Here is a 27,137-nt window from a genome sequence, read left to right on the forward strand (position 1 = left end):
AACTTGATTTACAAACACACACAAAAAGTACAGTATGGATTTATGATGGAGAATTTCCCTAAATTATACAAAAAAGTTTATTCAATGAAATGCACAAAAAACAAGCAAAAATCACTTTTCTACAGTACAAAAAGATTGGATGTATTCAGGAGGGCGGTTGATTTGAAACTCATATTGGAATGACTGCATTCTCCCGAAACACAGGTAAGGTATCCATTGGCTCTGCCTCCACTGGAATCAAGAGAACAGCCAAATAACGGAATAGATTTGACATTTTCATTTATATGTAGGCAGTGAGGTTTCCATACAATTGATAAAAAGTTCATGGCATTATTCAAAAACTGTCTTAAAGTGGTGTTTCCCCTCAACACATTTCAGGGGCGATTATGTGCTTCTGTAGTTAGTGTGGGTCACATTGCTCACCACTGAGTTTTCACAACCCAAGCCAAAAAAATAGGTTTACTTAAGTTAATTATTTTGGAACCGCTTAAGCTGTACTTTAATACACTATACATAAAATTAAAATTGTTTTACAATAGTATTTAAGTACCATTTCATTAGTAGTAAATATAACTTAAAATTATTTCAGGCTTAAGTATACTTAGAATACATGAGTGGAAATAGCATTTTAGTACACTTGAAATATACTCAATTTATTTCAAAGTATATTACCTTCATATCACCACAGAAAGGCGCTCAACTTTACTACAGTTCATATAGGTTTTTTATAGGAAAGTATACAACAATCTATACTGTCAGCTTGGAAGAATGCCTTCCATGTTACTGAACCAATCATTGCATAACACTAGGGTTAGACTACATTTATTACTGGTTTAGGCCTACCTGTAGCAAGGTCTACGAGTGGTTCATCCTCCTCTAGAGGTATAGCAATGCCCATGGCCTTCCTGATCCCATACACACTGCTCACATCTCCTGGTGCCACCTGACTGGTGAGCTGTGCCAGGTTTCCGGTCACCTTCTCAGCTACAGCAAGAAAAACAGGAAAATACATCAGAATCAAGCCAAAGGTGGAGTCCAAACACAGATCACTGTTAGTGGTTATTGGAATTCTCAGCTCAGAAAGGAAGCATTACCCAGCTGTAGCTCCTTGGTGGTGGGGGCTAGCAGGCAGATTATGTTGGGGGGCTGCTTGACACTCAGACGTTCCCTCTGCACTTCTTGTAGCTCACATAGGAGTTGTGTAGTCTCATCCAACTTCTGCTGAAAGTTTTGGGCCTCTGCTGCACATAAAGCCACACACACAGAGTTTCATAATCACAATAGTAATAAAACCAATGTCTTTATTGCTTGCTAGTTATACTTAAGCATGTCACCAGCCACTAAGGACTACCATGATGGATTATTTTTCTCTTTTGACATTTAGTAAAATAAGTTTTTAGAAACTTTCTTCTTTCTACTAAATACCGTTAGCTATCGAGCTCCATTATTTAAGCCCATCCACTTGACCATATTTGACAGAGTTAACAGATCCCTGAAGAGGATATTGAGTATTAGCCCACTACTGCTCCAGATGTGGTCTGTTTTTGTGTACAGTGTAGCAGGTACAACTGCTGTGCTGAGGTAACCTATGCACAGCCCATACTTAAGCGTGGTGTAGATCCTATCAGCTAATTATCAAATACCTTCACCATACAGACCGAAAGAGCTAGTTAGTGTTATATTTTGCATTGCAAGCTAAACAGGGTGAGATAATTTTAGTGTTGCGTTGATTATATTGTAGCTGGGAGTCTTACACTTGTGACAGTGATTTGAACATGTGAAAACTGCATGTACTTCTTAATTGTTTCACCATTTCTCAAGCTTCCAGCAGAGCGACTGAGACCCTTTGGAGTTGGCATTATTCTGAGTTTTTGGTATCAAACCAACCAAGGAATCAAACCAACTACTCTGCAATTGCGGAAAGGAAGCTAACACTGACTTGTGCAGGATCATCAAAAATGTGTTCTGTTTTTGAATATTCCCTATTCATATAGTACCTTCAATGGTGGCTGCCTATGGCCTCTCCCCAACTACTCAAACACCTGACTTGCATTCATGAGGAGTTTAAGACGGGGGGATAAAAAATTAGACTTTCGCTCTCTAGCTTTAGAGAATTAACTGGCTTGGGAGTTGTGTTTCCCCTTTGATCTGTTAAAGCTCATCTTTACCCTCAGTGAGGAGTTCCGATGGAGTCTGCAGGTCTAAGCCAGTCACAGGGCCCAGAGAAGCTAGCTTGCTTTGAGCCTGCTTCCCTGTCTCCGATTCAACCACCTGAGGGGAAAGCATAAGAGTTAAAGGTTAGATTTGTTAAAGCTTTATTGTCTTGACTCCAAGGAGCTGCAGTCAGGGAAATTATTTTCTTGCAAAGACAGGCAGCAACCATTTCAGTCAACACCTCTGCCCGTTACTCTCCAATAAAATCAAATGTAATAACAGCAGCAAAAGATGCATCCGACCAGGGAATGAGAATAAACTGGATGTCGGCCAAGCACAGCAAACAGCCAGGTACTGAGAACTGCTGTGTGCTTAAAGAGAACCCTTTGGACTGACACTTTCCTCTCCTCCATCTTCTACACTGCCGTGACTGAGGAGCCATTAAGCTGCCCAGCAAAAGGGGCACAAAGTAAACCGACGTTTCCAGATCCCTGACACTGGGCCCTGAGAGAGGATCAAAAGGCCTAGTCTTAGGCGCTAGTGGAAAGGACGCACAATGTTTTGAAGGGGAAATGTACTTTCCACATGTTGGAGCGCAGCAGCTAGCGAATGAGCAGGCAGTGTTGACACAGCTGGATCACAATAGCTGTGCCATGTGCAGAAGCTGTCAATATTATTCAACACGGTTGGTGGGGGGGGTTAGCTGGGGTTCCGATGGTGGATATCACTAAGCCTTACCTCCTTGTCTTTCGTCTCTGAGGTTTCCGCTGGCACTCGCTCATCTGGACAAATCTGACGGGCAAGAACGCATTAGGTTGGTCTCTCAAGACAGTTCAAATACCTGTAGTCACAGTAGTTCTCAGACAGATAAATGCTTACTGGTTCCACTTCTTTCAAGGTCTTGGAGTGCTCTCCATTAGTCAAAGCGTCCAAGAGGTTGTCGGCCAGTTTGTACATGTGCTCCTCAGATTTGGACAGAAACTCTGAAAGGCTTCAGACATAAAGACAGATCACGATGCCTTCCCTCAGAAGGAGCAGAAGGGTCACAGCAGGTTTAATGTGGTTTTAGCCTCAAATCAATGTTAATCATCCCAATAATTTCTTCCACAGAAACCAAACGATAAAATGCCTGCTGTAGAATGTAAACCCAACAACTTCAGGACATCTGGACTGTATTAGCATGCTGGAATGCTTGCATAGCTTGTTTTGAATAGCTTACTGTAAAGAAGGTCCATGTTTTTGGAAATATCACAGTTTAATTAAGGGTGAGGAAGAGGAGCAGCGCACACATACCTTTCAGAGCCCTGAAGGCTGGACTCCTCTCCATAGAAGGAGTAGATCAGGTCAGAGTCCTCTTTCCCGATGTTTGCAAAGCTTGAATCGTAGGTGGGTGCGTAGGTGGTGTACGGACCATAGTTCATGTATGATACTATGAGTGGAGAGAGGTCACATCAAAGCACCAGATATACAGCACCAGAGGCTAAGAGCTAAGTGCTTGTGCACACAACAATAAACAACCGATTTTTATATATTTACACACACCACTGACCAGATTTGTATGATACATGAAAGATGAGTATTGCCGAAGAGATCCAGCACTAAATTATAAACCCACTACAACTGACATGATGGATTTTCTGCCATTTGCCATTCAGTGAACACACTTAAAAAAATAAAAGGTTACTCCATTTGCGCATGTGATTTGAAAAGAAAAAAGGACAGAGGTTTAAGTGCAGTGTGTCAAGTCTCAAGAACAAAACAGTTGGTTAAAAGTACATAAAGAAAACATGTAGTGTTCTGGAAAAAAGTTTTGTGGACAGATGAGATGAGGATTAACCCGCATAAAAGTTTTGGAAAGAGGAAAGTGTGGAGACAGAAAGGAACTGCTCCTGACCCAAAAGCATACCACCTCATCTATTAAACATGGTGGAGGTAGCGTTATGGCTTGGGCATGACCCAGGAACTGGATCACTTTATCATCTTCAATGATGATCTGACTGCCGATGGCGGCAAAAGGATGAATTCTGAACCATACAAAAACATCTGGGCCAAGAAGCGAAATGTGTTATTCAGGGCCAAGAAGCTAAATGCTCTTTTCTGGCCAGGTCAATCTCATCACCAGAATCCAATTGAGAATTTGTTTCCCTTGCTAAACACAACAATGACTGCAGAAATGCCCCAAAAACAATAGGAACTAAGGAGCTGCAACCAAGTAGTTAATAGTGGCCATCAGGAAATTAAACAATGTACATGGGATAATATTTTACAGTCAAAAGCTCAAAATGAACTGACTGCGGCTAAATCAGCCCCTTTAAAACCTGTCACCCAGGGCCCTTCAGTTTACCTGGTGTGACCATATTCCTTTTGTCCTCCTTGAAGCCCTGCAGGGTGTTAATGCCACTCTGCAGCCGGTTGGACATCATGCCCAGCTTCACAGGGCAGTAGCCCACATCTGTAGGCATAACATAATTAACTTAAAAAAAGAGGTGCTCATTGAAAAGCAGCAAGGCTGTTGATAATTAGCATCAAAATCGCTAGTTCATTGCGTAGACCCGGCCCTAACTTTGCCGTTTTACCGTGGTTTACAAATAGAAACATCCTAATTGTAGCTGTGAATGACTGAACTTACCTCCAGCTACCAGGTCAACAGGGTTCAGGACTGCTAGTGTGGTGGTACCATCAGACTTCCGCCTCTTAAAGTCCAGCTAGATAAAGACAAAACAATACAATAGTAACAATACATAAGCTAACAGGTGTGGTGTATTAAGAAGCTGATTAAACAGAAGGGTCATTAAATTGTGACTGGAGGTGATAAAAGGTCACCTGAAGTACAGTTTAGTCACTCAACACAATGCCATTAACAACATCTCTGAGAATTTGGTGTCGAAAACGATCACAGCCGTTCTTTTGCAGAATGATAAATGCACAACCCCGGGTCGCAAAGATCTGTATACAGTTCCTGGAAAAGTCTACAAAGTCCCAGTTGTTTCAGTTGTTGGGCATACTCACAATCTGGACCAACAGGCAAACCTGCATTCCCTGTCATGGGAACTTCACTGATTAGAGCCTAATAACAGTATTTCCTTACAGAAAAATACTTATTATACTCATTTTTATTCAGTGTAGATGAACATATGTAATAGAACGCTGAGTTCTGAGGGATGGCCTCTTGGCAGTGGCTTGGTGGAGATACAGCTTCCAATTCCTGATTACTGACTCAAACACCTGCATGTTAGGCTACACCCTTTTCCTATTCAAAGCATTTTAATATTGCTTTGGATCAATGTGTGTGTGTGTGTACATACACCAACAAACAGTAAGTTTCAGTTGAAGTCACCTCAATCCCAAGGTCTCTATTGGACAGTTTTCCTCCTGAATCTTCTATGAGCTTTCGGATCTCCTCAAGATCCTTTTCTGCCTGACTGACAACCTTGGAGACTTCGTCTTTGGAGTCCTTTTCTTTCCTGTAGGTATTGGAGAACACAAACAGAGTATACATGAGTAAAAGACTTGGCACAGGAGGCTTGGCACAGGAGGCTTGGCATAGTGCTTCATTGTTCAATACCAAAAAAAGATCAACCTTTTTCAAACCATTGCTTTCATAACAGAGCCAAAAAATAAAAATAACATAACTCTAACCTTAATCAAGGGTTTCCAAATGTTTGTCATGTGATACTGTGATCCCATTGTGATACTACAAATAATAATAATTATTATTGTTGTGACCCAACAATGTAAAAAGGGGGGATGTATTCAACAATTAAACATTTATTTAAAGTAACGACAGTCTTAATGTTTTGGGACTAAATGTAATAATATTTCTATCTGATGAAAGAATACTGAAGACCAAAATATTGCATATTATTTCCTCTCCCAGGGTTTTTATGCCTTCTCATTTTCAAATCAGGAAAACCAAAATGATGATACAACCTAGAGTTTAACAAACACTGGCCTCCAGGATCCTTCCGGAAGAATTTCTTTTCAGAGACTGGTGTGAAACATGACCTGACATGCTTAGGCATTCCTTTCATTCTCTCTGTACGTGCCTCTCTCTACGCGTGTCTCTCTCGCGCTGTGTGTGTTCATCCTGTATGCCTGTGTCTCACTTTGCTCTTCCTGTGTGCCTGTATCTCACTTTGTGTTGCTCTTCCTGTGTGCCTGTGTCTTTCATTCTGCCTCTAGGTGCGTGTCTCCCATTCTGCCTCTAGGTGCGTGTCTCCCATTCTGCCTCTAGGTGCGTGTCTCCCATTCTGCCTCTAGGTGCGTGTCTCCCATTCTGCCTCTAGGTGCGTGTCTCCCATTCTGCCTCTAGGTGCGTGTCTCCCATTCTGCCTCTAGGTGCGTGTCTCCCATTCTGCCTCTAGGTGCGTGTCTCCCATTCTGCCTCTAGGTGCGTGTCTCCCATTCTGTCTCTAGGTGCGTGTCTCCCATTCTGTCTCTAGGTGCGTGTCTCCCATTCTGTCTCTAGGTGCGTGTCTCCCATTCTGTCTCTAGGTGCGTGTCTCTCTGTGTGCCTATGTCTCTCTGTGTCTAGGTGCGTGTCTCCCATTCTGTCTCTAGGTGCGTGTCTCTCTGTGTGCCTATGTCTCTCTGTGTCTAGGTGCGTGTCTCTGTGTGAGTGAATGCCTCTCTCCGGCATCCTGGAGTCGCCCCTTAACTGTTGACGTGGAGACTGGTGTTTTGCGGGTCCTATTTAATGAAGCTGCCAGTTGACGACCTGTGAAGCGTCTGTTTCAATTCAATAGGTGCTTTATTGGCATGGATGGTGGCCACTGTTGCCAAAGCGAACATGCTTAAGTAGAAATAGTGATACAGTACATAAATAAAATGAACCTATAAAAGCACAATACAAATAAATAATACAGTATATCAAATAATATTGACAGTTTTACAGGGAATAAACATAAATAAATAAAAAACAATAATCAATCAAACATCTACATTCTGGGTGCTCTTATTTCTTTTTTGTAATGACAGGTCAGGACATAGTCAGCTGCCAGGTCTATTGTTTCTATATTTTCAACCATGAGAATGCACATTCTCTGCTCAGCAGATAGTTCCATAAAACTAGCAATCATTTCTTCAAATTTCAACAAGTAGATATCTCTAATTGACTCATACTTAAAGCAGTGAAGTAGGAAGCGCTGTTCATTTTAAACTTCTCTTGAATCACAGTGTTTACAAAATCCCTCTTCTCTGACCACCCATGTTTTTTTATGCCGCCCTGTCCCTATAGCCAGGCTATGGTCACTGAGTCTATACAATGTTAGTAGCTTTCTTTTATTATATTCTTTGATGTGTACTAAGGTTGCACAATATTGGAAATAACCGACATTGCGATATTTTGTTTTTCTGCGTTATATATTGTGATAGGATAAAATACAGAGTGTCTTCACCAGACTTGAAAAGCACTATTTGAGAATAATTTATTATTCTAGAATGATTGGGGTGATTTTGTAGGGAACTGCATCTTCATAAAAATAAAAAAAAGACTTTACATTTTAATTTGGTTGTTTAATTCACCATGGTTCCATTGTATTCATGTAATATTATTCTATCAAATCAGGCTAAAGTCAATGATCTAACATGCTATGATATTAATTATGTATGTTGCTTACCCTACAATAAAGGGGCATTTGTGAATGAAGAGGTGTGGTGTCTATAAGGGATCCAGGAGATTACAGAGCATTACTCTAAGGAGCAAGTTTCAGTATCACAATAGGGAATTAATGTGAATGACAAAATCAAATCAAAAAGTAATTTATTACACTTTATTACATTACAAAAAAAATTACAAACCTCCTTTTTGAAAACAGAAACAAATCTTTTAATTTAAACCAAAAAGAGCAGCTATAGACAAATCCTGAGCGGTTTACAAAAACAAGTGTTTATAAAACAAATAATTTGTAATAAAAGTAGCAAAACCTATATTGTAATAAATACCAATGAAATTAAAATGAATAACAAATATCAACAAAGAACCATTGTATTTCACAAACCTTTGTTTTTAAGATAAACTTTTCTTAGCTACAGTGCCAAAAGAAAACTGTGTTGATCATCATGGCTAGACAAATGCCGATGTAATGTAATTAAACTTGTAGCGGGAATGGATAGATACTTGCGGGCAAGCTTGGCGAGATGTGGAAATCTTATTTTGTGTTTTCCACAATGTAAGTGGATCTTCCTCTTTGTCTATGGAAGGAGTTAGTAGGTAGTTGTTTAATTCTGCTTCCACAGCCTCCTTGTGGGTCAGAGAGGAACCACCCTTTGCTGCAGCTCCACACTGTTTAAAGAAACTTCCCAAGGACTTCTTGGCTTTCTTTGCCTGGGACGTATCAGCAACTTCAGGTTCCACTTCAGTGACACTGTTTGACGTCTCCTCCTGGCATTCCATCATTTCTGATGCCACTCTGGCCACTTGGGGCTTGTTGTCTTCACTGATGAAGTCCATCTTGAACCGGAAGTCCAAACAAGAAGCCGGATCCAGCAGCTCCGGAGTAGCGTCGTCTTTATATTTCTCATTGATGTAGTTCAACATCTTAGTTTTTCAAGGTCTTGGTCAAATCTGTGTCTTCCTCTTGTATTGGCAGCATTGAAGTGTTGAAGTGGTGAAGAACTGGCTTCACATATGAGACACTATAGTCTTCTCCTGAGAGTGCATCTGTGAAGTCCAGCAGTGGGCCCAGTGACTTACTGACAGATTCCTGGACATCTATATCTTGCCAGGTAGAAATAAGATGCAGTGTCTTCCTGTCCTCAGACAGGACCGGAGTTATAGCCTTCTGCTGCTCTAGTATCCTGCTGATCATCTTCTGTCTGGAACCCCATCTTGTTTGGCATTCTGATATGAGGGAATGTGAAGGTAGATTGAGTTCCTTCTGGGCTCTTTCAAGAGCACTTCCAGCTGTGAGAAAAGTGACCCACCAGCTTCTTGCAGACATCTGCAGCATGGTTAATGCGTCCATCCCTTTTCACTGCATTTTCTAAGGGAAAAAACAAAGACAAAATAAAGTATTTATTATTTAACACATTTACTTTAATACATTATTTATAAAAATTAATTGCTCAAAACTTTTGCAAAAAATTACACTATTAGTTATTTACGGATAACATTTAGAGCTTCTGCATGCTTTTTCTTTCTGAGTTTAGCACTATTTTACTTAATGATAATCCAAAGTTTAGGGGCATTTAATTCCAATGTTTGTTATTGTAAACAAATGCAACATTTAAACATAAAAAAGATAAGAGATATATAAATAAGAAACATTAATGCCATAGGATATCAGCCCTGGCATTCAGAGCTTTGACTATCAACCTGACAGTCTGTATCCATTATTCTTCCCAGCCCCATTTCAGAACAGGTTGCTAGGTAATAATACGTAACAGTAATAGTATAGCAATAGCAACAGCAGTAAAATAGAAAGTGCAATTGGGCATAACTTACCAACAGCAAGATGCAGTCTGTGGACAAAGCACTGCAATCTGGTCCACTTGTTCAGGGGCGGCAGCCTTCACCATGTTCATTGTCTGTTGTAATACAGACTAGACGACTCTCATCTAGGCCCCAATCAGCTAAAGCTTCTCTCATCCCTGTTGCGATGTTCTCATTTGTATGATCCTCTGGGAAAAATGCAGTTTGCAAATAGCGACTTTTCAGGTGGAAGTCCTCATTAATAAAGTGTACGGTCAGACTTATGTAGGGCTCCGTTGTCCGGCTGGACCACAAGTCTGTTGTTGCTGTATAATATTCCACTTGTGACAGCTATTTTCCAACCTGTGCCTGGCATTTCTCATACAGCTCTGGGATGGCAACTTGAGAAATGGTTGCGTGACGGCATTACATACTGCTTGTCAAGAGACCGGATAATGTTTTTAAAACCCTCTTTGGTAACGGTGGTAATTGGTACCATGTCTTTGGCGACATGAAATGTTATTGAATCTGAGATTTCTCTCTGCCGTTTGGAACCGTTCTCATATGGTGTAATACTGGCAAATGCATCTGAAATGTTTTGGACAGCATTGAGATGCTTTGCACTTGTCATACGAAGATTTGTGGTGCCGCCTTAAATGTTTGAACAAATTGGAGGTGTTGTGGCAACAATTGCAAAGCACACTCAACAAAGTACCTGTTTTTGGTCAACATCATCCTCTCTGTAACCAAAATGTTTCCATATAATTGACGATGCATTTCTTTTTGCAACCAAATTCTCCATTTTGGTCTTTTTTGCCTGTTCCTCGCTCATCATTTTGTCACGTGCGAGCAGAGCCTGCATGTCAACTAAGTGCAGCAACAAACTGTTTAAAATAATAATAAACTATATCCAATAACCCATAAATGAGAGTAAATTACCTTATATCAGACAGATATAATGCTGGTTTTCCATTACTAAATCGCAATTTCTGCGATGTGTCTATTTTGGGTGGCTACGTCGCAATGCCGATGCTGAAACGATTTATCGTGCAGCCCTAATGTGTACAAGGTGTTGTGCTAACTTAGTATCTCTATATAGAATTTGTTAACATTGAAGTTTTTGATTACATTTAATTTAGCCAGTATTTAGTGTAAGCATTTTGGATAGAGGTTTTCATTTGTTTAAGTTTTGTTAATGAAGGTGTAATGTAATGTTTCTCAAACTACACACTCCTAATGTATTTGTCCTCTTACTCAGCTGTACACCGCAACCTCCCACTCCTTTTTCTATTCTGGTTAGAGACAGTTTGTGACCCCAAACCTTCGAACGGTAGTGTACCTAGTTAGAAACAAGCACAACATAACTGCAGGACCAATTCTGTTATCTTGATCTCTGGCTCCAAAACTAGTATTATAATTAATAACAAGGCTCTGAGTCATCATGACTTCTTAATCGTTCACAGTGAGCTTCAATGCATCAGACAAGTTTCTACAGTCAGTTACATGGAAGAATGCACACCCTACGTCAACCGATTTATTGGTTGAAGGAAATGTTTCCTCTCAGTTGCTCTCTCTACAGGTGCTTATTACTAATAAAAAGGATCGAATAACGAGGGACGTGGGTAAGAATCCCTCCCCCATTATGTCCAGGGTAAAGGACATATCACAGTACCTGGGAGTGTTGGGTGTGTTTGGAGCAGACAGGGAGGTCTCACTAGGGTCAGTGAGGCTGAGGACATCTTTACACAGGTCAATGCCGGATTGGCTTTCCTCCTCTCCGGTCTTCCCAGACTGGTTAGCTGGATTCTCCAGATCAGCCATGAACTCAATACTCTGCTTCAGGCTCTCAAGCCTCTCCTGTGATAGAGTTGACTTGGTGTGAATTGTGGGGAAGTACACAGAGCATTTTGGGCTATGAGAAGTTGTACGGCGCCCCCCTCTGGCATACTTATAGGGCTGGTTTCTCAAACAAATGAATAGCTTCATTTTCAGCTGTCCTTATGACAGTGCAACTGTCAAACAAACATAACATTATTCGGGTATAAGAACAGAATATTCACTGTTAAAACAATACTGTTCACAATTGAATTAGAATATACTTTTTTAGCCCTGATAAATTGAGAACTTTTTATTGCTTATAGAAAACATTTCAGATGTCAGTCACGATTTACAGAATTATAGTAGCCCCTAAATCAGTTAGAATGCCATTTCAATGGTCACATACATATACACTGACGCTATATGAAGTTCAATTAAAGTTCTTTTTAAACCAAGGATTAGACAATCGATGTGTGTGAACAACCCTGGTGTGGAATGGGTTTCCTTTAGTCTACAGAGGCAATCCCCTTACCGGGCTGAGGATCTTCATGCCAGAGTGGAGCAGCTTTCTGGCAGCTTTGTGGTAGATGGTCTCAGGCTTGTTGTAGATCATGGCATTCTCACACATAATCCTGAAGTCAACCTGCGGCAATGAGACATTAGTCACGTTTAACATGCGTTATCATTTCTTAAAGCCAGACTGTGAACTATGCCACAGCTTTACAATTTGTTTAAGCAGATCGCTGTTGATATATTTTATTGAACTAAAACCAGAATCACTTTTTAGCTGAGTCCTGTATTAAAGTAATAAAGACACATAAAATAAAAATACACAGACATTAAACACACAAAAAAAAGCTAGCACAATTGGTCTTAAGAACAGTCCTATGAGCATGTTTGACAAATGCGTTTTTTTTTTGGCCATATTTTTCAGTGAGATGGTCCAGAAGAGTCTGCCGGACAGCCTTACATACAAACAACAACCAATGATGTGCTCAGACGCTACAGGAATTAGCACCTCTCCAACCCAACTAGCAACTCTTGAATTCACACTGACTGTTCCATGGCTATGGGCTTCTTTACATTATGAGAGCAAGAGAGAATAAAACGCAAGATAGACTTATCTTAGTTTGCATAATCATTTCCATAGTGTTCGAATTTACGGGATGTTTGATATGTACCATGCAGGACTGAGACAATTTTATATTTATCTTAAGAACACAGAAACGATTTGTTGATTGGTTTCTATTAAAGAACACAATTAATATAAATGTTAACCAAGTCTGTTTTCTAGGGTTTGGAAATCCCACTAAGTGTGCAAATGCTTGTACTATCATTTGTTTTATTAAAATCAATGCATTCAAAGGGTTAGTGTGGAAGGAGACATGAGCTGGCTCTACAACACAACTGACAGTTATTGAAAGTGTGTACACTTAAAACTAAACTAAAATTATTTTCAGTCTTCAGTAGCAGTTTGCATCTAGCATACCTTGAGTTCCTCCAATGACTGGTAATACTCTTTCTTGACCTTTTCCTTCATTGCACTGAAGTCCATGGGCCGCTTGATGATGGTAGAGTAGCCAGGAGCGATAAGATCAGTCACAGGGAAGGAGAAAAATGCACTGGGATCTTTCCTACAGGAGGGAGCATAAGATATACTGCTATGGTGAATTCTGCAACTCCTGTGAAAAGCAGCAGTACAACATGCGGAGACTGCATTCATTGATCTATGCCTATTGATTATCCATTTATAAGTTGTACCTTTGGAGCTGTCTGATAAGCTGGCTCAATGCCTCCTGCAGTGGGCTAGGTTCCTTCTCTGAAAGGGACAATTTCAAATTATATATACTGTACATATACTGCACACACGCACGCGCACACACGCACGCACGCACGCACACACACGCACACACACACACGCACATATGCACGCCCTAACATTATGACCACTGACAGGTGAAGTGAATAATACCGATAAACTCATTGTCATGGCACCTGTCAGTGGGTGGGATATATTAGGCAGCAAGTGAACATTCGGTCCTCAAAGTTGATGTGTTTGAAGCAGGATAAATGGCCATGTGTAAGGATCTGAGTGACCTTGACAAGGGCCAAATTGTGACGGCTGGACGACTGGGTCAGAGCATCTCCAAAACTGCAGTCCTTGTGGGGTCTTCCTGGTCTGCAGTGGTCAGTACCTATCAAAAGTGGTCCAAGGAAGAAAAAGCAGTGAACCGGCGACAGGGTCATGGGTGGCCAAGGCTCATTGATGTACGTGGGGAGTGAAGGCTGACCCGTGTGGTCCGATCCAACAGACGAGCTACTGTATCTCAAATTGCTGAAAAGGTTAATGCTGGTACTGATAGAAAGGTGTCAGAACACACAGTGCATCGCAGTTTGTTATGTATGGGACTGCGTAGCCGCAGACCAGTCAGGGTGCCCATGTTATGCTGGGAAACCTTGGGTCCTGCCATTCATGTGGATGTTACTTTGACACGTACCACCTACCTAAGCATTGTTGCAGACCATGTGCACCCTTTCATGGCAACGGTATTCCCAGATAGCATTGGCCTCTTTCAGCAGGATAATGTAAAATGGTTCAGGAATGGTTTGAGGAACACAACAACAAGTTCAAGGTGTTGACCTGGTCTCCAAATTCCCCAGATTTCAATCCAATCAAGCATCTGTGGGATGTGCTGGACAAACAGGTCCGATCCATGGAGGTCCCATCTTGCAACTTACAGGACTTAAAGGATCTGCTGCTAACACCTTGGTGCCAGATACCACGGCACACCTTCAGAGGTCTAGTGCAGGGCATGCCTCGATGGGTCAGGGCTGTTTTGGTAGCAAAAGGGGACCTACACAATATTTGTCAGGTGGTCATAATGTTATGGCTGATCAGTATATATACCAAAAAAAACTACAACAACATTCTTACTTGTAGGTTTCTTCAGTGGATGGAGAGTTAGAAACCAGTCGTGGTTTTAGCCAATGAAGGGATTATGTGAAATGTGAATTGACTGGTGAGTATCTTACCTTCCATTTTATTCAAAGAGGATGCCAGATCTGAACGAACAGGGGTCCTGCTTGCCTCTCTATCGTCCCAGTCAGTATCAGCGTCCTGTCCTCTCTTTTTCTTTGTCATCTAAATGGACAATTACAAAAGACAGCATATAGCATTCAGTCACAGAACAAACCACATGGTTACAGACATTGGCAGATCAAATCCAATTACTTTTTCATGCACTTAATTCTAATGTTTATGAAAGTTGATTTTATCTTGTTGTAGTAAAAAACAACACATTTGCTAAGACAATCACTGAAGCACATACAAAAAGTGTTTTAAAAAAGGACCAATACCACAACAATTCATGGGACCTCTGAATGACACTAAGCATTGTGGGTCAGGATACTATGGGCACAGCCTCACTAATTTGACTGGATACTTTCATAATGATTTTTACAACCTACCGGCAGAGAATGGTGATGTGGTCAACTTAGTACTTGTTGCCTGGTTAAATAATTGTGGTATTCCACCTGAATTAGTTGATGATCAATATTCTATTATTTTAAAGAAGCATAACCTTTTGATAATAGAAAAAAATATATATCAGGCCAAAGATTACAGGGATATAATACATATGCACACAGTAGCTTCTACTCTTAAACCACTGGATGTTGTATACCAAGCTTTTCTTAGATCTCTACGGACAGCTTTAACAATCATCATTGTATGATGTATGAATAAGTTGGATTAGCCTCGCTGTTTGAAATAAAGGTAGCTGTATTCTCTTCTGTGAAATTACAAACCCGATTCCAGAAAAGTTGGGACACTGTACAATTGTTAATAAAAACAGAATGCAATGATGTGGAAGTTTCAAATTTCAATATTTTTATTCAGAATACAACATAGATGACATATAAAATGTTTAAACTGAGAAAATGTATCACTTTAAGGGAAAAATAAGTTGATTTAAAATGTCATGGCATTAACACATCTCAAAAAAGTTGGGACAAGGCCATGTTTACCACTGTGTGGCATCCCCTCTTCTTTTTATAACAGACTGCAAACGTCTGGGGACTGAGGAGACAATTTTAAATGATTGTTGGCCCAGAGAAAACGCCTGCGCTTCTGGATCCTGTTTAGATATGGCTACTTTTTTTACCTATAGTTTTAGCCGGCAACGGTGAATGGCACGGTAGATTGTGTTCACCGACAATGTTTTCTGAAAGTATTCCTGAGCCCATGTTGTGATTTCCATTACAGTATCATTCCTGTATGTGATGCAGTGCTGTCTGAGGGCCCGAAGATCACGGGCATCCAGTATGGTTTTCCGGCCTTGACCCTTACGCACAGAGATTGTTCCAGATTCTCTAAATCTTTGGATGATGTTATGCACTGTAGATGATGATAACTTCAAACTCTTTGCAATTTTTCACTGAGAAACTCCTTTCTGATATTGCTCCACTATTTTTCGCCGCAGCATTTGGGGAATTGGTGATCCTCTGCCCATCTTGACTTCTGAGAGACACTGCCACTCTGAAAGGCTCTTTTTATACCCAATCATGTTGCCAATTGACATAATAAGTTGCAAATTAGTCCTCCAGCTGTTCCTTATCTGTACATTTAACTTTTTCGGCCTCTTATTGCTACCTGTCCCAACTTTTTCGGAATGTGTAGCTCTCCTGAAATCCAAAATGAGCCAATATTTGGCATGACATTACAAAATATCTCACTTTCAACATTCGATATGTTATCTATATTATATTGTGAATTAAATATAAGTTTGAGATTTGGAAATTATTCCATTCCTTTTTTACTTTATTTGTGCAGTGTCCCAACTTTTTTGGAATCGGGTTTGTACAATGTGCTCCGGCAGAAACGTCTGAACGTCTGATTTTGAGCAAATATAAAGCGTTTTTGGTAGTTTTTCCCTGTATGTATTATAAACTTTCAAAATGTGCATTGCATAGCCCTTTCTAAGGAACCCTCGTCACGTTGGGTCCCGGTCAGGGAATCTGCCATTTGTTACCGTGACTGGGAGCAATCAGCGTTAACGGTCTTGCTCATGGCCAAAAACAAGAGACGTGTTGCACCTTGTCAGCTCAGGGATTCAATATTGCAGCCTTTTGTTTCCTGGTCTGATAAATGCTAGGCTACCTGCAGCTTAAAATGCGTTCTCAATGCATTTTTCCTGAATATATAAAGAAACAAACAATGATTGGTCCCAAAAACCAATGGGCTGTAATTCTGACTGTTTAGATGATCCAGGTGCTTCTAACCTTGCTTTTATCAACACCCTCATTTTAAAGTACTTAAATGATGGCAAACGAAACGACAGGATAATTCTAGGGCAGCAGAAGAAATGGTGGTTCCAAAGCTAAACCCCCCTTGTTTTAGGCTTTAACCAAAATATTGGTTCCCAAACTTACCTTTCTCTTTTTCTTGTCATCAAATGGCGACATCAGATTATTCCTTTCCTTGTCTTTCTTCTTCTTCTTCTTTTTGTCCTTGTGTTTGTCAAAATCTGGATGTTCATCATAGACATTTTCAAAGCTTGTGCTTCCAGTTGTCACCTCATTTCCAGCAACCTTAAGAACCAGTTTCAATGGTCTCTCCCCATACTCTGTACAAAAGATGCATTGGGATAGCTGTAAGTATTACCAAATATTTGAAAGTGACCATGGAAAGATACAGGCTGACTGCCTTAATACCAGAGCAGCTGATGATAGAATATTAAAATCTGACTATACTGGATCATTGTTTAGAATTTAGCCAAACATGCAAACTTTGTGTCAAAATACTTTGGGTACTAACCCATATTTGTGGTTTTGCTGAGTAACTATACATTTTACTGCCATTACACAATACATGTATTTCAAAAAAAAGCTACAAACTCTGAAAACGCATCCTCCATCGAGGTCCTATGTAGCTCACTATATACTATATTCATATATACTAACTACTGTAGGTCTGTTTGGATAAAAGATTAATTAAAACATGAAGTGTAAAAGAGCTGCCATCTGCCCTCTATAACTCCAGGTCAAGAAAGCGAACAGACAAGAGCATTGCTGACATTAAATATAAGTGTAATTCCTGCGTTCTTCGACTGTCTGAAAGTTCCACAGCTCGATGATAGACATCTTCAAGAAGCAGTTTGAGACATTTGCAAATAAACTTTTAGGACAGGATGTATAATATGTTATTTATATGTGCATAATCTATAAGTACAGTAAACACTATGATACCTCAGGTAGCCAATTCCAAAGTGAGCGGTTGTGACAACACTGGGCACATGTCGGCAGATGTGAGGAGTCAAAAGGCCCCCTAGTGGTTAAAGTCTGTTGCAAAACAGACACAGAATACCTTGATATTTTTCAAACTCGGCGTCATTTCAGCACAGCCAGAATTCAGTATGAACACTGCATATCCCTGTACTGTAGATATATAAATACAATAAACTAAAAATACGTAATGTATTTGATAAACATTCCTCACAGCTCAATCATATGCTCATTTTGTCCTGTCAAACGTTTGTGTATTCTGTCCTTACACCAGCAGCACCATTACACCAACAAAAATTCTGAGTATGTATTTCTTAACAAATAAAGGGGATGTGGATTCTAACTTAAGTTAACTACCAATATAGCTAAGTTGCTAACCAGCAGAGTACTGACCAACATAATGGGGAGATAACTAGCAACCTTGCTAAACTATTTTGTTATCCAGTCTTACACGAGTATTTACCTTAACCATTAAATGTTAATCTCGTTCAATGTATGCATACAGCATACAAGACGGGGGGGAAAATACCAATTGAACTACATACAATTGTAAAACCTCTCAATTAACGATATTAGCTGGAGATCTTTACGCAGTGAATTCAAGATGACGCGCAGGATAGCTGGCTAGCGTCGCTATTGAGTTATATTGAGTTATATATTGAGCTATATTCCCCAAGAACTTCCAAAAAAATAAGCGCATATACTACCGATGCCTTAGCCATAGACATTATCTTACCTTCGTATTTTTCGGACTTGTGTTTTTTATGCTTCTTGCCCATTCTATATCCTTTTATATCCTTATGCTATAATAGCCTTCTAACGTTTTCTTTCTCTTTGGTATTATGCCACACAGATGGAGTAGGAGCAAGATGGCCCACCGGAAACATACTTTCAAAGCATCCGGTTGTTATTTCTACTTCCCGGGGGGTAACCAATCCGGGCTTTGGGAGAAGTCAAATGCACGTCGTCAAATAATTTACGTCAGGTCTCAATACAATTTCTGGTCCTAACAGTAGACAATGCTAATAAAACAGTGGACAACATTTTGTATGCTTCCCCTTATCTCTATAAGGCTATGCCCTTTAAATAAAATGTCTACTACTCAATATTTAAGGCTGTATTTTTGGCTTATTACTCAAAGTTCTTACATACCCTATAAAGAAAAAGTTTAAAATGTGCAACACACTCTAGACTGCCAGGAGAACATTTTGCAACTAGTCTGTATAAAATAAAAAAATAATAGTTTAGAGTTAAAATATTTAAATAAATATATGCCTAAACAAAGAAAGTCAAGATGTTTGTCTTTATAGTACCAAGTGGAGACGTTCTGATTAAGGTTCTTAACTGAGACATGGTATACAAGACATTCTTTATTACCGAAATAGCATGGAGAATCTGGAGTAGGTTACCTTAATTCTTTCTACATATTATCAATGAGGTCTGCTAGCGGAGTTAGCATCTCTACCAGGAGCAATAGCCAACAAACATCGTTTAGGGGGAAATTTGCACCTCCGTTTATCCTGCCCCACTTCCGGGTATTATGCAGAAAATTCATTTTGAATTGTGTTTTTTTTCCTGGTACGTTGTGTGCTGCTAATTTGTCTTCTCTAGAAATACAAATTAATGCATTATTAGCCTAATAATTGGCTACCTTAAATTAGCACGTAAAACAACCTAATCTCTAAAAACCTAATCTCTGTAAATCACCTTCTTGACTGGCTGAGCAGAACACAATTATCCTAAAATGCGTGCATGGCTGGACATACCCTGACTACATGAAGTGAGCAGTACTGGGACATTACTGGTGCAGGATCCTTCTGGCCCGCTCCTATATCATTCCACCCTCGTCTCACATACTCTACTCCAGACTACAAGTTGACACGGGAACAGGACTTCTCCCACAGGTCTTGTGAGTCCCCCAGGATTCTGTGAGGAACAGGACTGAATTGATTGTTGTTTTGAAATACAATAGGATCATAATGAGTACATTCAGCAACGATCACATGCAGTAAAAGTTTATATAATTTGAAGGAATATTTGGACTAAGATTTTCTTAATCTTATTTTATTTTAGTGAAATTCCTGTTGATTTTAGTCTTTGAAGAAAAATGAAAAATGATGAATACATTTTCCTTTTTACTAAATATCCCAAAAAAGTCACATTTGTTGCCCAACCCTGACCAAACTGGACACAATGGGGCTTATTATTATTACACAACACAGGCGTTGCCTGTTCCAACCCCTTCTGAGATGTTATTATCTGTTAAATCAGCACATATTGTGCAGAACAATGAATGACAGATGTTTTATTCATGGTGGAAAGATAATGTGCATTCTTTGAAGCTCATTCCAGGTTTTATGACCAGGTAGGGGATGGCCGGTGAGAATCCAATTGTTCATGTTCAGAATTTTTTGAAAAGAGACAGATTCTGCCATTCAGACTATACTCGCCTTTCAGAGATGTGCTTCTGAAGCTTTGTTGAATGTAAAATAAAATCTGTAGGGCTAAGCAAAACAAATCAAAGATTTATCCTGGTAACTCCTCTATATTTTGTACAATTTGCGCCAGCCTGCACCCCTTCTCCCAGTCTCTGCTCCAGCCCCAAGGCTTATTCTCAGACCCATTTTCTGCTGGCCTGTCAATATTATGTACCCCTACGCCCAGCCCAAGAGAGGCCATCGGATCCATCTGTTTCATTTCATCTATGGCTCTGCACACATTTTGAAAGTCCATGGACGTCTAAGCATTAAATGGAGATCGGTTACACCAAAGAGGGCTAACAAATGGCAGATGTTTTGAAATTCATTATCCCATGTCCCAACAGCGGGTCTGAGGGGACCCAGAGAATCTATTTCACTTTAAAGCTTGTAGCATCCCAACAGAACCACAGGAAGCTGCTTCCCACTATTTTGGCTGTATGACATGAACATTTTTGGTCTCCATAAATTCACAACAAAAAACAAACAGAGACACACAGGGCGCTTTGAAATGGTTTATCTATCTTGCACATGGTTTGAGCTTTGCCAACCCATCAGCACTTTATGCAATATATATTTTACTATAGGGCTTAAATACTATGCTGATTTAACATTGAAGGCAGTGGAGCAATCCAGTTTCTTGGTCATTCTACAACACCAGTGCAATGTTAATCCCACTGACCTTCAAAATATACGTTAAGTATTGATTAACCAATATACAGTGCCTGGCAAAAGCATTTATAACCCTTTACAGTTCTCTAATTTTACTGAATTACAAATGGTACATTGAAATGTCATTCTGTTCGATATTCTATTTTTAAAAAATGCTTTAGGCCTATTGTATGATTACATTTGTTTTATGTTGGTAAATGTTGGTAAATATTCATAAGCATTTTGCTTGCAAAAGCATCAGCCCCTGTGCAGTGGGAGCTCCCAGTTTACATAAATGATGGAAAATGGCCTAATGAGAGCACAATTACCTAACCAATGACCTCCAACTGTGAATCACTCAAGTTGCCGTCACATGTTCTGGATCAAAACCCTACCATTGAAGGATAATTTTTCAGGTTGTTACTCTTAAGGAAACTGAAGACCAAAGAGCATTCTACAAAGGTTATAGGTGGAGAAATACAAATACATTGATTACAAAAGGGGTATAAAATATTATCCAAGTCTTTGGATATCCCACTGAGCACAGTTGGGGAAAAAAGGAATTGGAAGGTGTATCACCCAACCACGTACTCAGCTCAAACCAGAAGCATACTTGTAAGACAAGCCACAGAGTGGCCAACAATCACTTTGAAGGAGTATTGGTGCACCAATCAATCTTATGAGGAGATCTGCATAAGTCTATCCTGTTTTGAATGGTGCTGCCTCAGTGTTTGTTTTGGAAGTCATTTTCAACAAAAGGTGTAGATTCTGAAAGGGGTAGGTGATTGTCTATACCCACTATATATAATGTACCAATGGGAAACTATTTCTTGATTCAAATTTTATTTTCTTTGGACAATTTAACCTCAAAGTTTTGAGTAGGTTTTTGATACTCATATATTTAGTGTAAGCAAGCTGACAAAGCTGACAAAAAGCTGACAAACACAGACAGTATGGAGTAATTTGATTCCTCAGTATCTGAAACATGACAAGAAAATGTCTAATAAAATTAACAGCATTGTGATGCCTAAGATGGAAAAATAAATGTTTAGCTCAATATGTCATTCATGTTGTTTGGTTTTCAGAAAAAGTTTGGGTAAAAAAGTCTAATTATACCAGCTTCATTGAGTAACAATTTAAGAATGTGGAATTTTGTTATTAATATCCTGTAGGTAGCTCTTTATTATTATTACCTTACTTTGATGTTTTGATAACCCAGTTTGATGTTTTTTTTGTTGCTACAGTAAATAGAAAGCTTTTGTGTTTTTGTATAATTTTAGTTAATAAAATGAAAGTGGTGTTCATGAGCCAACATATATATGTTATTATCTGCAAAACATTTAAATAAATATTTGACACATGGACAGATAATGACATATATATTTTGGCTCATTAACACCACTTTCAAAATTGCAAGAACAATTTTCAGTGAATTAATGTTGTGAAACCCAATCATTCCACTTTTACCGATGATGTATAGTTAAGTCTGGAAATATTTGGACACTTACACAATTTTCATAATAATGAAACAACCGAGATGCAATTGAAGTACAGACTTTGAGCTTTGATTCAAGGGGTTGAACAGAAATATTGTATGAAACGTGTAGGAATTTTCATTTTCCATTTTCATCCACAGTCCCCTAATTTCAGGGGCTCAAATGTAATTGGACAAATTAACACAATCATAATTAAAATGTTCATTTTTAATACTTTGTTGAGAATCCTTTGCAGACAATGACTGCTTAAAGTCGGAAGCTCATGGACATCACCAAACGCTGGGTTTCCTTCTTTGTGATGCTTTACCAGGCCTTAACAGCAGCTGTCTTCAGTTGTTGTTTGTTCGTGGGTCTTTCTGCCTTAAGTTTTGTTTCCAGCAAGTGAAATGCATGCTCAATCAGGTTGAGATCAGGTGATTGACTCGGCCATTGCAAAATATTCCACTTTTTTGCCTTAAAAAACTTAAAAAAGCTTTTGTTTCATTGTCCATCTGTAAAGTGAAGCACTGTCCAATCAATTTCGTTGAATTTGGCGGAATCTGGGCAGACAATAGATCCCTATACACTTCAGAATTCATCCGGCTGCTTCTGTCTTCTGTCACATCATCAATAAACACTTGTGACCCTGTCCCAATGGAAGCCATGCATGACCATGCCATCACACTGCCTCCACAGTGTTTTAAGGATGTGGTGGTATGCTTCGGATCATGAGCTGTTCCAAGCCATCTCCAGACTTTTTTCTTCCCATCATTCTGGTACAGGTTGGTCTTAGTTTCATCTGTCCAAACAATGCTGTTCAAGAACTGGGCTGGCTTTTATAGATACATTTTCTAATCTGGCCTTTCTATTCTTCAGGTTTATGAATGGTTTGCACCTTGTGGTGGACCCCCTATATCAAAGTCTTCTCTTTATGGTAGACTTGGATAATTATATGCCTACCTCCTGGAGAGTGTTCTTCACTTGGCTGGATGTTGTGCAGGGCTTATTCTTTACCATGGAAAGGATCCTACGATCATCCACCACTGTTGTTTTCTGTGGATGTCCAGGCCTTTTTGTGTTGCAGAGCTCACCAGAGCATTCTTTTGTTTTTCAGAATTTACTAAACTGTTGATTTGGCCACTCCTAATGTTACTGATATCCCTCTGATGGATTTTGTTTCTGCAGCCTAAGGATGGCCTGTTTCACGTGCATTAAGCAGCTTCTAAATGCGAATGCTACATCTGATATCAACTCTAGACCTTTCACCTGCTTAATTGATGAAAAAATAACAAAGGAATAGCCCACACTTGTCCATGAAACAGCTTTTGAGCCAATTGTCCAATTACTCATGGTCCCTTGAAAAAGAGGGGGCTACATATTAAAGAGCTGTAATTCCTAAAACCTTCCTCCAATTTGATGTGAATACCCTCAAATTAAAGCTGAGAGACTGTACTATAAGCCAATATTCATTATTTAACTCTAATTTGAATATATTTTGGTAAACAGCCAAAATAACAAAACCTGTCTATTGATTTCCGGAACTAACTGTATAAGGGGCATTTTATTATGTTACAATGCAAAATTTGACATAATTCCCCTTTAAGGCATGTTACTTATTCCCTCAAAGAGATAAAGAGTTAAATGCTTCTAATCTGATTGGCATATTGTTTTTTAAATTTAAAAGGAAGACATCCAGTTCAGATGTGACAAATGATGGTTTAGATCATCATGCCTGTGAACAAAGAACACAGTTTGAAGATGTATAACCAGACCAGGTAGACGAGAGGCAGATACATCAAAAAGTGTAAGTCAATCATATAGTCTCTCCTGTCGGTTTCCCCTGTCACTGTGATGGTTGCTTTGAGACTCCTTCACTAACTCACAAAATAGTGTTGCTCATCTGCTATCTGCTGCCAATCACAGTTCCTGTTTTTAACCTACATTTTTCTGATATAATTTTAGAAGTCGTAATTTCTCAAAGAAGAAAATTGTCATTTTTCAAAGAAGTGATGAACGTATTGAACACCATGGAGAAAAATGCTATATGTTTTCACAAACCTATTCTTCATGATCTACTCTATTGAAAAAGGGGTACTACAAACAATCAACATGAATCATGGCAGGGAGGGCTATGAGAATTTTTCAAAATTCAAATGGCTTAACTTCATATTTTAGATGAAAACATTAAACAAAGCAATATTAGTTATTGCAAGGTAATACTTAATGAACAAAGCATTTATCTAAACATGAATTAGAGATAGTCAGAGAAGGCCATCGCTGAGAGGGATAGAGAGAGGGCAGAGAGGAGAATGTGTAGTTGCAATTGTCAGACAGGCTAAATTAGAGAAAAGCAAAGACTCATATAATAATCAAGCGAAATATGAAGCAGTTTGTGGAATAAGGTTTCTTGCATGATCACAGTTGGATTGGGAGAAGATTCACCTTATTCCGGATGTAGAAAGTGCTCAGAAATGTCTCTATGATGGTTTATTGATGAGGGAATTATTAATAGACATGCCCCCTTATAAAATCCAGGATTAAAGGTTGTGACAATGCCTGGTCTTTGACTGAGATGTCATGTCTTCTTCACCAATGTGATATGGCCTGGGCCAAGGCCAGGTAGTCTGACCATGAGTCAAACTGGCTGACTTTTAGGTGATTTAGGAATAAATGCACTGTTTCTATTAGAAATGTCAAAACATTGCACTTTTTAAATGAAACTGCAAACAAACTAAATGATGCGAAGAAAACCATTAAATCTTTAGATGGTCATTAAAATCATTCAGACCTTCCTCCATGCATTGTCAAAGACTCAATTCAGATCTCTGACTAAGTTAATATGCTTGATTGCTATAATGAGTATTTTGTTACGTCCGTTTTTTTATTTCAATATTCAAACAATACCTGCCCAATACTTGAAAATGCTGTTACTGATGGTCTTCAAATCAGAAATCAGTTGTTTGGTTTTAAACAAATTACTCACTCAGAGTTACATGATGCAAAATCTTTAATTACAAATAAATCAGCTAGTCTTGATAATATAGATCCACTGTTCTTAAAGCTAGCTGCTGATTTTATTGAACCATTTTTATCTTATCTCTTTAATCTTTTGTTAAGATCAAATGAAACTCAATTTATTTGGAAATCGGCCTTTGTGATTCCCCTGTTAAAACGAGGAGATCCCACATTGTTAAATAATGATGGACCTATTTCCAAACTCTGTTTTAGCGACAATCTTAGAATCACTTGTTACTCACAACTGAAAATATTTTTTTACTTAAAAATGAGATCAGTTTATCAATCAGGTTTTAGAAAAAACACTGCACAATTACAGCAGGTCTTAAGAAGTAAATTATTTTATTGTCTCTCTAGATAAGGGGTACCACTGTGCAGCCCGTTTCACTGACCTATCAAAGGCTTTTGATATGGTGGATCATGAAATCATGTAGGAAAGACTCATGGATATAGGCTTATCAGTAGAAACTGTCTTATGGTTTGAAAACAATTTTTCAAATAGATCACAATGTGTGCAGTTACAAGGTCTCACCTCCTAGCCTATGAATGGTGTTGAAGGATGTGCCACATAGATCGGTTGTGGGACCACTCCTCTTTACAATTGACATAAATAACAGGCATAGATGTACTCCAAGCTAACTTTCATTTCTATGTAGAGGATACTGTGATTTATTGTTCGCCACTCTCTCAAATTCTGGCCCTCTCTCAGTTACAGCTTGTTTTGATAATGTTCAACAAAGATTTAATCAGCTGAAACCTGTTCTAAATGTGGATATAACAAAATACATGTTGTTTTCAAACTCCAACCTTCTGTACATAGGACTTCTCACTGTCACAATGACAGATGTCCTAATGTGACTGCTGTCATTAGATATGACCTGGTTCAGTGTTGGAAGCTTAAATAGAATCTCTATTGTAGAAGTTTCCAACCAGAACAGACCACTATACGTCACTATTGTGATAAAATCAAATCTACTGTAGTCCGTGTTGTTTTGGTTTTGTGATTATTCTCTAAAACAAATGCAAACAATTTTGAAAAACCACAGTTCCATGTGCTGCTACACATAGAGGAGAATCAAGGTAGAGCAGTGTTTGATGTGTTGCATGAAGTCATTTCATATGCTGTCATTAGCATCTGCCACCTCCCATCGTCAGACCCAGTGTTGTCTGATCCAATTACTCTAATGTATATTTCATTAGGCTTTCCTTAATGTTTTTGTAGTTTAACTTCTCTCTCTATGCCTTTAAGGTGCTTTAATGTATTATTCTGTTTTTGAAATCTCTATTACAATGGATAAGAAAATATTTTTTTGGTGTGTTGAGTACCCTGATGAGTGTAAGTCTTGTTGGCTGTGTGTGTATGTGTGTGTGTGTGTGTGTGTGTACGTGTGCCTGTGTGCATCTCTATGTGTGCATATGTGACAAATAGAAAGAGGAGGGGGAGGTTTGTGTGTGCGTGAAAGATAGGGTTTGATTTCTGTCGCTCTAGGCCTTTTTTCTCCATAAGCCTCTGAAGACAGTGGTCCTGGGGTGGGGAGAATACACAGGGGCCCAATGTTCAAAGCCTCTGAGCCTAGTGACGGTCCTCCGTCAGATCCTAAGCTGTTTGAAAAGTTCATATAAACTTTGAGCCAGCCATTTAGAAATGGTCTCTGCAAACTCAATGAGAGTTTACTATTCAGACACACCATTTTATACTTTCTGAGGAGGTAATGTCCTGTAATATCCTGTGAGTAAAACTGCAAACTTCTGTGTTTTAGAGATTAACAAAAGAGTAACACTTTCTGTGCACTCAATGACATTGAAATCTTCTGAGATATTTTTTAATTTCTATGGGAAGAAGAACATTCAAAG

The 27,137-nt window shown here is 39.1% G+C and overlaps 1 protein-coding gene across 2 annotated transcripts; it reads right to left on the bottom strand.

The window, feature by feature from the left end:
- Window positions 1-59: 59 nt before the first annotated feature.
- On the bottom strand, window positions 60-18,548 carry brd7 (bromodomain containing 7). Of its 2 annotated transcripts, none has more exons than XM_010896576.5 (17): window positions 18,402-18,548; window positions 16,814-17,007; window positions 14,417-14,525; window positions 13,145-13,202; window positions 12,873-13,017; window positions 11,916-12,026; window positions 11,238-11,422; window positions 5,492-5,618; window positions 4,784-4,859; window positions 4,499-4,606; window positions 3,448-3,583; window positions 3,034-3,145; window positions 2,893-2,946; window positions 2,169-2,271; window positions 1,095-1,241; window positions 844-984; window positions 60-231 (listed from the first exon to the last, which is right to left on the bottom strand). In XM_010896576.5, exons 1-17 carry the CDS (start codon window positions 18,442-18,444, stop codon window positions 170-172), a joined length of 1,911 nt encoding a protein of 636 aa, XP_010894878.1. In that variant the 5' UTR covers window positions 18,445-18,548; the 3' UTR covers window positions 60-169. The 2 variants fall into 2 exon arrangements, with proteins under 2 accessions (XP_010894878.1, XP_019909521.1); XM_020053962.3 differs by having other exon boundaries at window positions 1,095-1,238; window positions 18,402-18,444.
- Between the last annotated feature and the right edge of the window lie 8,589 nt (window positions 18,549-27,137).

The sequence above is a fragment of the Esox lucius genome, chromosome 2 (assembly GCF_011004845.1).
Source record: "Esox lucius isolate fEsoLuc1 chromosome 2, fEsoLuc1.pri, whole genome shotgun sequence".
Classification (NCBI taxonomy): Eukaryota; Metazoa; Chordata; class Actinopteri; order Esociformes; family Esocidae; genus Esox; species Esox lucius.

Bases quoted from the DNA above. Each gene is read 5' to 3' on its own strand.
- brd7 (XM_010896576.5), bottom strand. From the start codon at position 18,444: ATGGGCAAGAAGCATAAAAAACACAAGTCCGAAAAATACGAAG. The intron at 4,607-4,783 runs GTAAGTTCAGTC...TTATGCCTACAG, and splicing joins TGTTGACCTGGTAGCTGGAG to ATGTGGGCTACTGCCCTGTG. The intron at 1,242-2,168 runs GTAAAGATGAGC...CTTTATGTGCAG, and splicing joins ATCGGAACTCCTCACTGAGG to CAGAGGCCCAAAACTTTCAG.